A 16,851-nucleotide genomic window follows, 5' to 3' on the forward strand; every position below is an offset into this window, starting at 1 on the left:
TTGTTGTTGTTTTCAAATTATAATCCAGCCTTCCAACAGTTTGAGGGACACTGATCTGGCCCTCTGTTTAAAAAGTTTGAGGACCCCTGATTTAAGTTTTTTACTTTTGGGTTATTATTTGTTAATTATTATAAGTTTATATTGATGTTGTTTTATTGATTGTGTTGACTGATTTGTTGTTTGTCTGTTTTGTTATGGCAGAGGAGATTGCATCTGAACATGAGGAAGAACTTCCTGACTGTGAGAGCTGTTCAGCAGTGGAACTCTCTGCCCCGGAGTGTGGTGGAGGCTCCTTCTTTGGAGGCTTTTAAACAGAGGCTGGATGGCCATCTGTCAGGGGTGATTTGAATGCAATATTCCTGCTTCTTGGCAGGGGGTTGGACTGGATGGCCCATGAGGTCTCTTCCAACTCTTTGATTCTATGATTGAGTATTTATTATTACTAAATGATGCCCAAGCTGAGTTATTTCTATAGTGCAGACGGCATTCAACAACAAACCCGAATTCCATAGCATGTTGTCATGGCAGCCCAAGTGGAATGAATGCAGAATAGAATTAGGCCTCTTCCAAACAGCTGTATAACATCCACGTTGGACTGGATTATATGGCAGTGTGGACTTAAATAGCCCAGTTCAAAGCAGATCTTGTGGACTGTCTGGCTTGATAGTCTGAGTTACATGGCTGTGTGGAAGGGCCCTGCGTTAGAGACAACCAACCTCAAGCTACAATTGGAAAGAAGGAGACAGGGAAAGGGAAAGAGGGAATGGGGCGTTGCCATGGCCCTCCTTCCTGCCTTTCCTCCTTCCCTCCCTTCGGCAATGGCGTCCCTGGCCGCCCACCACAAACCACCACCTCAGGCCCTTCTTCTCACCCCTCGGAGCTCAGCAGCCGCCCTCCGCTTCCGCCATCTTCGCGCCTCCCTCACAGCCAGCCACCGCGCATGCGCCCCCGCAAAGTCACGTGATGGCCCTTTCCCTCTATTGGACTACAGCAGGCATGGGCAAACTTGAGCCCTCCAGGTGTTTTGGACTTCAACTCCCACAATGCCTAACAGCCGTAGGCTGTTAGGCATTGTGGGAGTTGAAGTCCAAAACACCTGGAGGGCTCAAGTTTGCCCATGCCTGGGTTAGATGCCTCACCATTGCAGCTAAAGTGGTGTCAAAGTGCATTAATTCTACAATGGAGACACTCCTCAGTGCATGGAAGGGCAGATAGGGAAGAATTGGAGAAGGTCCTGAAGTGTCAGCATTGGAAGCTAAAGTCAGGATGGTCCATGCCATTCTCCATATTTAGAATTTTATACCTACGAATCTCACTGGAGCATTGCAACACACCCATCCAGACCTACAAGAAGCACTGCCTGAACATCAAGCAAAAAGCGGGCGCTAGAAACATACGAAAGCGGACTGGCACAACCTGGGGATCACAACCAGACACAGTGAAGACATCTGCCCTTGCGCTATGCTACTCTGCTGCTGAGAGGCATGTAGCCGGGGGGGGGGGGGCCTCGGGGGGCTTCACCCCCCCCCCCCGAAATTTTCATGGTGGTTCGTGAAAAGTCCTTATTGGTGCATTATTTAAACTGTTATGTTTATTCATATCATGACTGATCACCATACTCAATATATCCCATATGCATGGGGGTATTGGGGTAATGATACAAAAGGTTTGCTAGGCGAGACCCTCTTTCACTCAGACTCAGCCCCCCCCCCCCGAAACTCAGCCCCCCCCCCCCAAACCCTCCCTGAAAAAAAATTCAGCCCCCTCCGAAACGAAATCCTGGCTGCTGAGTATGCATGCCCAGTGTGGAACACATCTCACCACACTAAAACAATAGATGTGGCTCTTAATGAGACATGCCGCATTATCACATGGTGTCTGCGCCCCACACCACTGGAGAAATTACACTGCTTAGCACCACATGACATCTGCCGGGAAGTAGCAGCCAATAGTGAAAGGACCAAGTCCAAGGCAGTGACATCTCCAGCTCATCCCTTGTTTGGGTATCAGCCTGCACATCAATGACTTAAATCAAGAAATAGTTTTCTAAGATCTACAGAGACACTCGCTGGAACACCTCAGCAAGGAAGAGTCCAAAAGTGGCAGGCTCAAACCCAGAACCTCAATCTCTGCCAAAGAGTGCTGGGGCCTCAGCAAACTTGAACTACCAGGATTTCATACAACATTGAACCATGGCAGTTAAAGTGGTGCAGTGTACACAGACATTGTTTGGAAACTACACTTCCCAGAAGTCTGCAGGACCTGGGATTTGCTGGGAATGGTAGTGTACTAGATTCTTTGGGGGCTGGTAGTAGATGGGTATGCGGCTCAGATAAAAACATTCCTAGTTTGCAGAAGTCGTTTTATATGTTTTCTTCTGATTCCAAACAGACCCTTCTTCTTTGTTCTTTACCTATTAAAAAGAAACCCGCCTTCGCGGTCCTCAATGGTTCATTCCGAGGTGACAACCCCCCTCCCCCTTACAACTCAAGAAGAATGGTTTATCCCATACGTCTTGGCGCGTTCTATTCCTTCTTCTCACTCACTACCTCTCCAATTACCTCTCTCCTCTTAGTTTCATCTATGTTGATGATCGTGTCATCACCGCTCAAGCAGGGAGCTTTGAGATGGTTGAACAGAAGCCCTCTGAAGCACTAGGTGCTCTTACTGCCTATTACAGGGAAAAACAGCTGATCCCTAATCCATCTAAAACACAGACATGTGCCTTTCATCTCAAGAACAGACAAGCATCCCGAGCTCTGAAGATCACCTGGGAAGGAATCCCACTGGAGCATTGCAGCGCACCCAAATACCTGGGAGTCACTCTGGACCGTGCTCAGACCTACAAGAAGCACTGCCTGAACATCAAGCAAAAAGTGGGTGCCAGAAACAATATCATACAAAAGCTGACTGGCACAACCTGGGGATCACAACCAGATACACTGAAGACATCTGCCCTTGCGCTGTGCTACTCCGCTGCTGAGTACGCATGCCCAGTGTGGAACACATCTCGCCATGTTAAAACAGTGGATGTGGCTCTTAATGAGACATGCTGCATTATCACGGGGTGTCTGCACCCTACACCACTGGAGAAATTACACTGCTTAGCCTGTATTGCACCACCTGACATCTGCCGGGAAGTGGCAGCCAATAGTGAAAGGACCAAGGCAGAGACATCTCCAGCTCATCCCCTGTTTGGGTATCAGCCAGCATGTGAACTATTTAAATCTAGAAATAGTTTTCTAAGATCTACAGAGACACTCGCTGGAACACCTCAGCAAGTGAGAGTCCAAAAGTGGCAGGCTCAAACCCAGCACCTCAACCAATGAGAGACTCCCTCCTGGGCACACAGAAGACTGGACGACTTGGAAGGCGCTGAACAGACTGCTCTGGCACCACAAGATGCAGAGCCAACCTTCAGAAATAGGGCTACAAAGTGGAATCCTCGACATGCGAGTGTGGAGAAGAGCAAACTATAGACCACCTGCTGCAATGCAACCTGAGCCCTGCCACATGCACCATGGAGGACCTTCTTGCAGCAACACCAGAAGCACCCCAAGTGGCCAGATACTGGTCAAAGGACATTTAACCAACTACCAAACTCACAAGTTTTGTATTTTGTCTGTTTGTTTGCTTTGTTTTGTTAGAAATGTAATATAATGGACTGGTTGCTCTGACACGACAAATAAATAAATAAATAACCTCTCCAATGGTTCATTCCGAGGTGTGTTCTCTCCCGACCCCCCCGCCTCCCCGCAAATCAGAGAAATGGTTTGTCCCATATTCCTTTTCAGGAGGGGAGGGGGGAAGACGAGGGAGGGATGTTTGAGAGAGGGTAAGAAGGAGGAGGAGTCCACGAGGGGACAGCTCGAGACGGGCGTGCGTGATGACGCAAGCACGTACGTTAAAAGGGCGGCCGTTAGGCGCGAGCGCCCCCACTTTCCGGGGCGCGGCGAAAGGAGGCGGTGCTGTCTTTCTCTCTCGTTCTTCTTCTTCCGCAGCTCCGGGGCGGGGCCGGGGCCAGGCTGAGCGAGGCGAGGCGAAGGGGGCGATGCCGACTCAGCGCGAGAGCCAGAGCAGCAGCACCGGCAGCATGTCTCACCCGGGGCTCGGAGGCGGAGGAGGAGGAGGGGGAAGCGGAGGCCTGGGCCTGAGCGGGGACGGCGCCCACCAGGTCCGCGTCAAGGCTTACTACAAAGGGTAAGGAAGAGGCTCTGAGGGGGAAAGGGAAGGAAAAGGACAAAGGGAAGGAAGGAAGGCGAGGCTCCTTGCCACACAGCATCCTGGGTTCACCGGCGGAACTCCCTGCCACAGGACCCGCGCTTCTCAAGTGGATATCAATGGAGAAAAGCTTCCTGTATCTCAGGGCCCTTCCACACAGGCATATAACGCAGAATATCAATAATCCACAATATCTGCTTTGAACTGGGTTATCTGAGTCCACACTGCCATATAATTGAATGTTTTATATTGTGTATAAACTGTTTTAAATTGTAAGTCGCTCGGAGCACCTTGGTGGAGAGCGACAAATTAAGAAATAAAGTGATGATGATATAATCCAATTCAATGTGGATGATGATGTATTGTCGAAGGCTTTTATGGCCGGAATCACTGGGTTGTTGTAGGTTTTTTCGGGCTATATGGCCATGGTCTAGAGGCATTCTCTCCTGACGTTTCGCCTGCATCTATGGCAAGCATCCTCAGAGGTTGTGAGGTTTTGACCTAGGACCATTGCATGGGGCATAGTATTTCCAGTTGAATTGGTTATTTAAGGAACAACAATACTAATAGCCAGGTAATGAATGCAACGGTCTTTGGGCAAAACCTCACTACCTCTGAGGATGCTTGCCATAGATGCAGGCGAAACGTCAGGAGAGAATGCCTCTGGACCATGGCCATATAGCCCAAAAAAACCTACAACAACCCGATGATGATGATCATATTTATTTATACCCCGCTTTATCTCCCCAAAGCTTCCATTCATTAAACAACCAGTGTATTATAGGGCAGGATCATCAGTGTATATGTATATACCAGTTTATTTTTGGTCTTTTGTTTGTTTTTTTGTCATGTCAGGAGTGACTTGAAGAAACTGCAATTTATGTTAATTTTATGTTTTCCCCACTTTCGCTGTATACCACCGTATATTCTGGCTTATAAGACGACTGGGTGTATAAGACGACCCCCAACTTTTCCAGTTAAAATATAGAATTAAGACGACTCCCATGCATAAGACTACACCCGCGTATAAGACGACCCCTGACTTTTGAGAAGATTTTCTTGGGTTAAAAAGTAGTCTTATACGCCAGAATATACTGTATATATATATGCATAATAAAAAAAATTTAAAAAAGAGAAACTGCAAGTTGCTTCTGGTATGAGAGAATTGGCCATCCGCAAGGATGTTGCCCAGGGGACGCCCAGATGTTTTGATGTGCTTTGAATCATGGAAGCTTTGGAAGCTTTTAAACAGAGGCTGGATGGCCATCTGTCAGGGGTGATTTGAATGCAATATTCCTGCTTCTTGGGAGGGGGTTGGACTGGATGGCCCATGAAGTCTCTTCCAACTCTTTGATTCTATGTTTTACCATCCTCTCATGTCACCGCATGGGGAGCTGGAGCTGACAGAGGGAGATCATCTGCACTCTTTCTGGATTCAAACCTCCGACCTGTTGGTCTTCAGTTATCTGGCACAGGGGTTTAACCCACTGCGCCACCGGGTACGCTGTTAGGGAATTGTGGGAGTTGAAGTCCAAAACACCTGGAAGGCTGACGTTTGCCCATGCCAGGTACAGACCCCGAAAATCCCATGGTACAGTTAGGAATGCATTTTTTGTGGGGAATTTAAAGGTCAGAATTTATAACATTTACAAAAATCAACAGATCAAACTGACATCTGCTATTCATCAGTGATTCGTAATATTATAATTATATTTATTTATTTGTGACATTACTACCTCGCCTTTCTCACCCTAGAGGGGACTCAAGGTGGCTTTACATACAGGCAATGATTCGATGCCTTAAAACACAATTATAACTTGCCTTTCTCCCAAAATTGGACGCAAGGCAGCTTCATCATGAAGCTATATCCACAGTCTCTTAATTTCATGATTCAAAGCACATCCATTTATTTATTTTACATATTTGTAACCAGTTCTTCTCACCCCTGTAGAGAGACTCAGGGAGGCTTCACAACAGGCATTCATTCAATGCCAGCAACAGTAATAAATGATTAAAAAACAATTAAAACAATTTGTTAATGCTTTAAAATTACTAAAACATTATGTAAATCACGCAGGTTTGAAATCATAGTCCAGGTCAGTCCATTGTCACTCACACAAATTGGGTCTCATTCTAAATTGCTGCCTCTACTGTTCGAACGCTTGTTCCCATAGCCAGGTTTTGATTTTCATTCTAAAGGATAAGGGGGGGGGGCAATATAATGGCTTTCGTCTCCACCAGTCGTGTTTGTGAGGTTGGTGGGACCGAGAGCAGGGCCTCTCCCATCGATCTTAGATTTCGCGATGGTTCATAGCAGGAGATATGTTCAGACAGGTAAGCTGGGCCAGAACCGTTCAGAGCTTTTAAGGCTGAAGACAGCACTTTGAATTGTGCTTGGCAGCAAACTGGTAGCCAGTGGAGTTGAGGTAACAGGGGGGTTGTATGCTCTCTATATGCCGCTCAGGTGAGCAACCTGGCTGCTGTCCTTTGGACTAGTCAGAGCTTCCGAACAGTCTTCAAAGGCAACCTCATGGAAGGTGCATTGCAGTGATCTATTTGGAATGTAACCAGAGCGTGGACCACTGTGGCCAAGACTTCCCAAGGTACGGGTGCAACTGACGCACATTTGATGCATGGCTTGTTCCTTCCCCTCAAAGAGCTTTGACTTCTCTCTTTTACTGTGGGCTGAGAACCAGGAAATTACATCCCAAATAGATTACTGCAATACACTATACGTGGGGTTGCCTTTGAAGACTGTTCAAGTGGAAGCTTCAAATGGTCCAACGGACAGCAGTCAGGTTGCTCACTGGAGTGGTGTACAGGGAGCATGCAACCCCCCTGTAATGTCCACTGGCTACCAGTTTACTGCCAGGCACAATTCAAAGTGCTGGCTTTAGCCTATAAAACCCTAAACAGTTCGGGCTCAGCTTACCGGTCCGAATGTATCTTCTATAAACCACCTCAGAGATTAAGATCACATGGGGAGGCCCTGCTCTCACTCCACCTCTTTTGCAGGTGCAACTTGTGGGGACGAGGGACAGGGCCTTCGCAGTAGTGGCCCCTCAGCTGTGGAACTCCCTGCCCAGTGATATTAGAACAGCCCCCTCCATCTTGGCCTTCAGAAGGAAAGTAAAAACCTGGCTTTGGGATCAAGCCTTTGGAGATTAACTATAGCGCAATAACAGCTAAGGAATATGTGCAATAATTGTTGGAACAGCCTTGGATTACAATTGTGGGTGGTGTGATTTTTATTATTTATTTATTTCGGGCCTTTATATCCCGTCCTATCTCAACCTCCGCAGAGGGACTCGGGATGGCTAACAAATCGGCATCCACATCAAAAACATAAATACACAATTTAACGGCAGTATAATAATAATAATATAAAACAGTATAAAACAATATTAAACAGTATAAAAACAACAAGACAACAACAGTGAATTCAATGTTTTTATATGTTTTAATGTACCTTAATGTTAATTTTAAATTTTAACACAAATGTATTCTAACGGTATGTTGTCCAAAGGCATTGAATAGTTGCCTAAATGTAAAGCTGCCTTGAGTCCCCTTTGGGGTAGAGAAAGGCTGAATATAAATAGGGTAAATAAATAATAAATACAGCAGTGGTGTCTTTTTCTCCAAAAGGAATCAGAATAACTAGTAGAAAAGGATAGAGTTGCATACAGCCATTGAGGTTGAAGACAGAAAGATCTTGCATATATAAGATTGCTGCCTCATTTAACAGGAATAACTGACACTCATAGTCACTCATACCCACAATCATCACCTGCATGGGCCCAAGTTGGCCCATGCCCGGTATAAATGCATCCCTGTTTCACCAGCAGAACTCGTGTTTACCACCTGGATTTAAATGGATTTAGACTTCCTCTAATAACAACCCATGGGTTTCTTAGAGGTTTCTTAGGCAAGGAGTAATTAACCTTCACCTGTTGAAGAAGTGTTTTGCCTGTATATGTTCCAAATCAAGGTCAACTTATGATGATGTCATAGATGTTTCTGTTTATCCCAGATTATCTGGCAGTGGGGACTTGTATAATCCAGGTTAAAGCAGAAAACCTGGGATCGGATCCTGGGATATAGGGACTGTCTGGAAAGGGCCCTTAGTTTCCAAGATCAGGAGGGATCTGGTACCCTCAGGGTATTGAGGCTTTTGCTGTAGGCTCAATTTCAGAGGAAGGAACTGTGGAAATCATCTGAGTAGTCCTTGACTAAGAGCTCTTCCATACAGCCATATAACCCAGAATATCAAAAGAAGATAATCCAGAAAACCTGTTTTGAACTGGATTATCTAAGTCCACACTGCCATATAATCCAGTTCAATGTGGATTTTACACGGCTGTGTGGAAGGGGACTAAGAAAACCCTATAAAATCCATGGGGCCACTATAATTAAGCAGTGACTTGAATGCACAGACAGACCTCCTGTAAATGATATTGCCCGCTAAATAGTTATTAACTCTTCAGTTACATGCAACCACCATGACCTTGGGGAGGTGATCAGTGGTAGAGATTGTTGCTTTCATGTCCAGTTTAAGATTGACAGCTGTTTTGAAAAAGGGATACTTGACAGGTTGTGATGTCTTATTCTTGTTTCTGGATGTTATACTCTAACATGAAAGAAATGGGTTACATGGTAGGTATTTGCCAGTCCATGCAGTTCTCTTTTGGTGCATATTGTCCATCCCTCCTTTAAGGGGTGATTGGCTTAGGAAAACATAGGAAGAACCACACTTTATGGTAAAGAGAATGCTAGTTCGGTGAATGCAAATTTTACAAAAATATGAGTGGTTGATATAGATTGGCTGTATGGTGATGCTTACCCTTGTAGCTGATGTGGTGGTATATGTATGGCAAAGTTTAGGCCTTGCAACTGATGTCGGATGTCTTTATGGAGGGATTGATCCTTGGGATTATTATCGGAGGCTTTGTATTGGCATGAGAATAATGGAGATATGAGGTAGGCACCATGGCTGTAACTACAAAGGGGAAAGGGATGTGCAAAGGTATGTTTTCTTACCCCTAGCAGCAAATAATCATCCTCTGGAGTGGGAGCTAAGTTAGGTGAGCACTACTGGTCAGAAAGATGCCTATGATTTGAAATATTAAGAGAGAAAAATGTTTGTGTAGTGCAAACTGGCATGGGAATGTTGTATTCCTGTGTGGGAGTGGAGCAGGAATCTATGAGTGAGAAGCCTGTTTTTAGGGTGTCTGCCAAATCAGAATTTAAAAATGAATCACAGCAAAGCTGTAGGAGTATGTAAACTATGAGGCTTCGTGAAAGTAAGGAAGGACCAAAAGTTGAAACAATGAGCATTGAGCAAATTTAGGAGTGTAGACAGGTATTAAGCATCTATGCATTGTGAAATGTTTTGTGGTCCTTTGCTTATGGTTTATACTTGGAATTTTCAAAGAGCTATGTTGGACTGTTTCACTATAAATGAAGGTGAATGGATAAAGGGTCTTACAGCACCATTACGACTAACTGCTTTATATTGTAGCATGAGTTGTCCTGGATTAAAGCCCCTCTCGGATGCACTGGTAGTGTATAAGCCTCAGATCTAAATACAGTTATCTATTCTTGCAGCTGCATTTCATATCCTACTAATGCCACTCACAGCATCAGGGGAGCATTGACTTGTTAATCTTCCAATGATATATCTGCTAGCAAAACATATAGGACAATTTCAGTGCAAGAAAGTTGACCCAAATTTGATGTTACAAATGGCAACACCAGAAAGAGAATTTCATAGTGCTTCAGTCTCCAAGGTGTAATCAATCTTTGACCTGAAAATAGTAAATTCCAGATTTGTTCCAGGAATATTTTCAAGCTGTGTTTGATGGGATCTGTGGATGTAGAATCCATGGATACAGAGGGCTGATTAGCAAAAGTTTGAAAATCGGTACTAGTTTCTTAGCTCACTATGTGTATTAATAGGTTGTTCAGTAAAGCTTTCTTTTTAAGAAAATCACTACCTTCAGGAAGAAAGTGTCTGCCTAATCACGCCAGAGCATGGATCCACTTTAAATCCGGTTTCTGCCTTCTGCAGAATTCTGAGCTGCTGAAAGGCCCCTCCCTAAACTACAAGTCCCAGAATTCTGCAGGAGGCAGAAACTAGATTTAGTGGATCCATGTTCTAGTGTAATGAGGTCCATCTTCAGGAAAGCAGAGTGCATTGGTATCCACTGGGATTTGGTTTCAGCCCCTCTCCTCCCATGGATATAAAAATCTGTGGGTGCTCAAATTCCATTATATATATATATATATATTTACTTTACTTGTATACCGCAGTTTCTCATCCTAACCGGCGACTCAACGTGGTTTACAACAAGGGTAAAATCGGTCACAATATACAATTTAAAACGCAAAAGCACAATATACAGTATTACATAACAACAACAACACAATGCTTCTCATAACTAGAGTCATGATCCAAATTCGTCGTCCATATTTCCATTCCTGTAATCGTCACATTCATTGCACTGATTAACCAAATGCCTGTTCGAACATCCAAGTTTTTAATCTTCTTCGGAACACCATTAGCGAGGGGGCTGATCTTACCTCCATGGGAAGGGCGTTCCACAGCCGAGGGGCCACCACAGAAAAGGGCCTGTCTCTCGTCCCCGCCAGCCACACCTGTGAAGCAGGCAGGATAGAGAGCAGGGCCTCCCCAGAAGATCTCAGGGTCCTGGCGGGCTGATAGGCAGAGATACGTTCGGATAGGTAACTTGGGCCAGAACCGTTTAGGGCTTTAAAGGCCAACGCCAGCACTTTGAATTGAGCCCGGTAGCAGATCGGCAGCCAGTGGAGCTGGCGCAGCAGAGGAGTGGTATGCTCCCTGCGCTCCGCTCCTGTTAGTATCATGGCTGCCGAAAGTTGGACTAGTTGGAGCTTCCGAGCCGTCTTCAAAGGCAACCCCACGTAGAGAGCGTTGCAGTAGTCTAAACGGGATGTAACCAGAGCGTGGACTACCGTGGCCAAGTCAGACTTCCCAAGGTACGGGCGCAGTTGGCGCACGAGTTATAGCAAAATTATGTCCCTTAAAAGGAAATGGCAAAATGAATAAATTTTTTGGGTGGCTGAAAATTTTCAAGCCATGATTGAATCAGAGGATGCAAAGTATCAAATGCACTGCATTCACATTTCAGAGATAACTAGTAGGTAACTCTATTCACTTTCAAGTATTAAAATGACTAGGCTTTGATGTAACCCTTTTTTGTTTGTTATTGGCATTGCACTGAAATCCAGTCTATAATTCTATTGCCAGACTTTTTAATTGCATATTTATCAGGAATTTAAGATGCTTGAGGAAGTACAGTAAATACCCGTGCCGAAATTAATATATAGGCCATCTTAAAAGCAATACAAACATGTTTTCTTCTCTCTCACTTCCTTTACTTATATTCATTCTTTTAAAAGTAATAGTGCATGATGTACACATTTGTCCTTCAGGGAGCACACAGCTCCCCTTTTGTGTCAGCTCCACTGGCTGCCAGTTTCCTACTGAGCACAATTCAAAGTGCTGGCTTTAGCCTATAAAGCCCTAAACAGTTCTGACTTAGGCTACCTGTCCGAACCTATCGTCCCCTACGAACCAGCATGTAGATTAAGATCTGCTGGGAAGACCCTGCTTTCGGTCCCGCCAACCTCACAAGCGCGGCTGGCAGGGACGTGAGACAGGGCCTTCTCAGTGGTAGCCCCTCTGTTATGGAATTTTCTCCCTAGCGACATCAGTACAACTCCCTCCTGATTAGCGTTTAGGAAAAGAGTCAAAACCTGGCTCTGTGAGCAGGCCTTTGGAAACTAAGGCAGTGCAGTATTTTTGAAACGAAACCTTGTGCAATTGACCATGAACTTGGATGGTGTGTTTTCTAAAGTTTTAACTTTTATATCTGTTTTAACTGTGTTTAATATGTTGTCATTTTTAAAATGTTTAGATGATTGTGTTGAAGCACAACGTTGCACCATAGTAAGCCATCTTGAGACCCCCTGTCGGGATAGAAAAGGTCAGGGTACAAGTATGGCAAATAAATAAATCAATAAACCTTCAGTCTCCTGGAAAGTGGAGTATATCTTATTAATGGGTTAAAGGGAAATAACATTGAAGATGAGAGTTAGTTATTTGGATTGTGAGTAGTAATCAAAATAAAGATGTGACAAAGGGGGAAGCACCTGAGCTAGTTCTTGTAAAATTTTGGATTGCCTTTCCTGAGGCTCTGTTAGTGTTTTCTACCATACTAGTTGCACAGTTTCTGAATATGTAAATAATGCTAATGCTTTTCTATTTATATCCTCCTCTTTTTTCCAGTCTGTGGCTGAAGGTGGCTTAAAACAGTTTAAAAACTACAAATATATACATAAATCAAATCTGCCCTATCATTTAAACCATAAATCTATCGTTACATCCATAAAACTAAGGCTAGTTAAAAATGTAGCTGTTGAAAACAAGAAATAAACAAAGCACACTAAGAGGAAGCATCAAGTTTATTCTCTTTCATCTTTGGATGTAGATACTAGCTAAAAGTACGTCTATATTATACAGGACGAGTTCACCAATTTCATCAATCTATAATGATATTCTATGCTCGCACCTGACAGAACTACATCCTTGTCCAACAGCTTACTTTTATGACCTTTATTGATAACCTTGGATAGGTTTGAAAAACTCTAGAATTCTTACAATAAAGATGTAACTTAGAGTTTGATCAGCTATGGCAGAATAAATATATCTATGACATCTTAACTAGGTAGGACTGTTGAATGTGTATCACATTCTCTGGATTGTCACTTACAGTAACACAAGGGGCTAGTTACATTTCCTATGACAAACCTTTTCGGAGAAAGATCAAATAGTTATTTGAAATCCCTGAGCATTTTGTGCAACCTTCCCTTGCATGTTTTGGGATTGTGTGTATCAAGATGTTGGGATGCTTCACATCATGTTTGTCTCATACACACAGTCAATACAGCTCAGTCATTGGTCACATAAAAGGTCATATGTTACTTATACGTAGAACAAGTATAGGCAACTGTGCAGGGAGAAAGGGGCCAATTTTCTCAAACGTGTGGCCTATACCCACACATATCTCTTCAAGTTGTCATTTTGGGCCAATATGTGGTTGAAGACATTGAAGGTCTGGTAAGGGAACGTTGCTTCATTTGTGCGCATCGTGGGGCATTTTGTTGTAGTTTTAGGATGAAACTCAAGGAACTCAGCAAATCAAGGAAGTCAGAAGTAGGCTTGGAAGCTTTACTTTCTCTAGGATCTAGGAGCTAAGTCTTCTGCTTAGCTAGTATGCATTCTGACTTTTGGCTTCTGGAGACTCACTTTCTACATCCTTCTTATAGTTGCTTTGGCTAATGCTAATCAAAAGTTCTGTGGCAGTCTGTTTAATCAATTAAATATGAAGACACTAATGAAGACATGGGCAAACTTCAGCCCTCCAGGTATTTTGGAATTCAATTCCCACAATTCCGGTAGATGGCTGTTAAGAATTGTGGGAGTTGAAGTCCAAAACATCTGGAGGGCTGAAGTTTGCCCATGCCTGCTCTAATGCATGATAAAAAACAATTGTGTGGTAAGGAGAGAATAGTCTTGCTCCCTTTTCTCCATCACCATTATTTTATGTTAGCATCCTTGCATTTAACAACTTGCCAACAAAGTAAATGCATGGATTGTATTCAGTCTTTTTTGCAACTGCAGTCATTATGAAAATATATATCAACTGTTTAGCTTGCTAGCAACTTTCAGTGATTTGTAAGATTCTTTATGTCTTTCACTGCCGTTACCTCCAAGTTTAAATGTAATTATTAACAAAGTCTACAAAGAGACTTGACTTTTTTTTTGAAGGGATAGATAAGCATTCTTTCTGAAAAGGGACATTCTTATGACGTGTTCATGCAGGTACAATCTTTTGCAAAGGTATTTTGTTTTGTGAAAGAAGAACAGCCCTTTTAAGAAAATACCTTTTTAAAAATAACTTTTAAAAAGATATTTGCATTAAGAATAATTAACTTTTTAAAAAAATGGTTGGTCACACATTTTAAATTAAAGAATAAATGCTGCTGACCTTGAAATTGTGTTATAATTCTTGATGTTTTATCTGCTCACAGTTTTTCTGAGGAAAATGTATGTGTGGCAGAACATTCTTGCCTGGTTTTGGTAGCTGTTTTGCCAAAAAAAAAAAAAAAAGATTGCATACTCCTTCCCCCCAAACAATGGTAAGTGGCAGCTGGATGGGGTTGTGCTCAGTGAACCTCTTCCCACAGTGTCATATTTCACCACGCAGCTGGTGGAATGATGCAGGCAGGAGGCAGAGATCCGTATATCCTGTAGGTTCCTGGTTAGCTAAGCTTGCTCATTAAATAGGCATTTGTCTAAGGCCTTTCAGTTCATACTTCCCTCCCCTCGTACACACACCGAAACTTTACAGATGAGTGCTGAGCTTGTTCTTTTTAGGCCTCTGGAATTCAAATAAAGATAGCGGCCAGGTAGTTTGATCCTGTGACTCTAGAATGTGAGACAGTTCATGTCCTTGATGACTTTATATTGTAAAACCTCAGGCTATAAGGAAGAAGCGTAACACTAAATTTATAAAATGGGAAAGAGTTTGAGTAAACATTCTGTTGGGATCTGCTACCTTTGTAAATCATTTATGTTAATTTTCACCCTCATGTTCCTTGATATATAGAGACCACTTTGACGTGTTAGAAGTTAAAAATAAGCTTTCTCCAGAAAAGGCACCAGCTTTTGCCATGTTGGACCACAAACTATTCTACTTAGCAACTTAAACAGGTTGATAAAACAATATGAGAAGATAGCTATACTTGAGCATCCTTGGAGCTAATTATTGGAAGATACACCCTTTTTTAGTTACCTTCCACTTAATGCCATTTTCCTTTTACCCAGGATTCCAAAGGAAATTATGGAAGATTCCCTGCCACCTGTGTGTTGTTTGTTACTTCCTCCTTTTAGGAATCACTGCTCCCTAAAGTGTAAGGAAGAACTAGTGTCCATTGCTCAGTCCTGCCTGCTGCTGTATGCTCTTCACAAATATGGCTCCACTGCATTCTCTTGGAGCCAGAAAGGAATATCATGCGTAGAACTATTGCATGTATGTATGTGTGTACTTTAGATGCCTTGTGCATGTACTTTAGTTGCTTATTGACTCAGATGACCCCATCAATTTCATAGGGTTTTCTTACACAAGGAATACCTAGAAGTTGCAGATCCTTCCTCCAAAATATAAGCTGGAATACCTTGTATCCATTGATCTCGCATCCACATGCCTTGATATGCATATCTTATATCTCATCATCTAAATCATTCATAAAAATGAGTTAGACCCCACAGTCCATAAGGCCCTTTTCAACTCTGATTTTATGTTGAGCAACACTGGGTCCAAGACAGAACCTTGAAGCTCTCTTGGTATTGACACCAAGGTGATTGGTAGTTGCTCAGCTTATTCTAACATTATTAAAATGTGTAGTGATGGAAGTACAACTAATTCAGGTCTAACTCCAGATCCATTCCTATCAATGTTATTGTTACATATCTTGAAATCATCTTCAACTTATGGCAACTATCAAACCACTTTCGTTGCAAGATTTCTTCAGAGGAGGTTTTCCTTTGTATTCCTTTTAAGGCTAAGAGAGTGTGACTTTCCCAATGTTATATAGTGAGTTTCCTTGGTGTCCCAGAGACCTGGTGTAACATTCCCAGCACTAAATCAATCTGACTCTTTCCTTTCAGTATAACTGCAGTTTAAAATATTCAGTTAAGTTTTCAGGTTCCCTGACACTTTTCTTAACTGTGTGTCTATACTACAGGCAATTGAAAAGAACACTCCTCGAACATTTCAAACATCTTAAAAAGAATGTCCCTGTTTTAATAGTAACTGTCTTAAAGATATGTCATACCAATTAAGTAAGAGTACCACATCGACATGTTCTTGAGAAAAGTACAAATTTAAAAAAATAACTTTATTTTAGAAGTTTGATGAAATGTGTGAACAAACCTGTCAAATCAAAGAGAGCAAACAGGAAAAGCAGAATGAAGTATAGACTGCATGTATTTTAGTGCTTCCCAGTTACGTAGTTCATAGTCTGTTTGTTGAGACATGTTAGTTACCAGCTTTCAAATATTTTATGGCTAAAGCTCTTTAATTCTTAAAAATGTAAAAACTAAAAGCTTATATAAACATTTATAAAGGCTTGTTATAATTACCAAATGGGAAGATTTGAAAGTCTTAATTGGATTTATTGATACATGGGAAGTTTTATTTCTCTTTTAATCTAGGAGTGTTAATGTGATCTACATCTGATTGCTACATCTTGAGAAAAATGAGTCACATAGGGAGTTGGCATAAACAGGTTATTTAACTGGAATTTCAGTCACAACAAAAATATACTTTTGTTATTCAACTCAGTGATCTCTTACCTTTACACTTCGCGACCCTACACCCTTTCTCTTCCTTTGATCCCTGTCTTGTTTCTTCTACATTACTTTTCTAATTGAGTACAATTTCCCCAAACAACTCATTCATTGGAATCTTCAAACCAGATTGTTGTAACAGGGAGTCTTCGTTGCCAGGGATTTCACAACTCTGTTAT

General features: G+C 42.7%; 2 protein-coding genes across 5 annotated transcripts in view; one reads left to right on the forward strand and one right to left on the reverse strand.

The window, feature by feature from the left end:
• Nucleotides 1-934, reverse strand: part of PHC3 (polyhomeotic homolog 3) — a 63,016-nt gene extending 62,082 nt beyond the window's left edge. For all 4 annotated transcript variants that reach the window (XM_060767537.2, XM_067466044.1, XM_060767536.2 and 1 more), the window contains exon 1: nucleotides 872-934. The gene's annotated coding sequence lies outside the window, so the exon portion shown is untranslated. The remainder of the gene's footprint in view (nucleotides 1-871) is intronic.
• A 2,937-nt stretch (nucleotides 935-3,871) lies between these two features.
• Nucleotides 3,872-16,851, forward strand: part of PRKCI (protein kinase C iota) — a 48,451-nt gene continuing 35,471 nt past the window's right edge. The window contains 3 exon segments of the mRNA XM_060767535.2: nucleotides 3,872-3,968; nucleotides 3,971-4,017; nucleotides 4,019-4,200. Coding sequence (XP_060623518.2) covers nucleotides 3,887-3,968; nucleotides 3,971-4,017; nucleotides 4,019-4,200 — 311 coding nt within the window. The 5' untranslated portion in view covers nucleotides 3,872-3,886.

This window comes from Anolis sagrei, chromosome 3 (assembly GCF_037176765.1).
Source record: "Anolis sagrei isolate rAnoSag1 chromosome 3, rAnoSag1.mat, whole genome shotgun sequence".
In the NCBI taxonomy this organism is placed as follows: Eukaryota; Metazoa; Chordata; class Lepidosauria; order Squamata; family Dactyloidae; genus Anolis; species Anolis sagrei.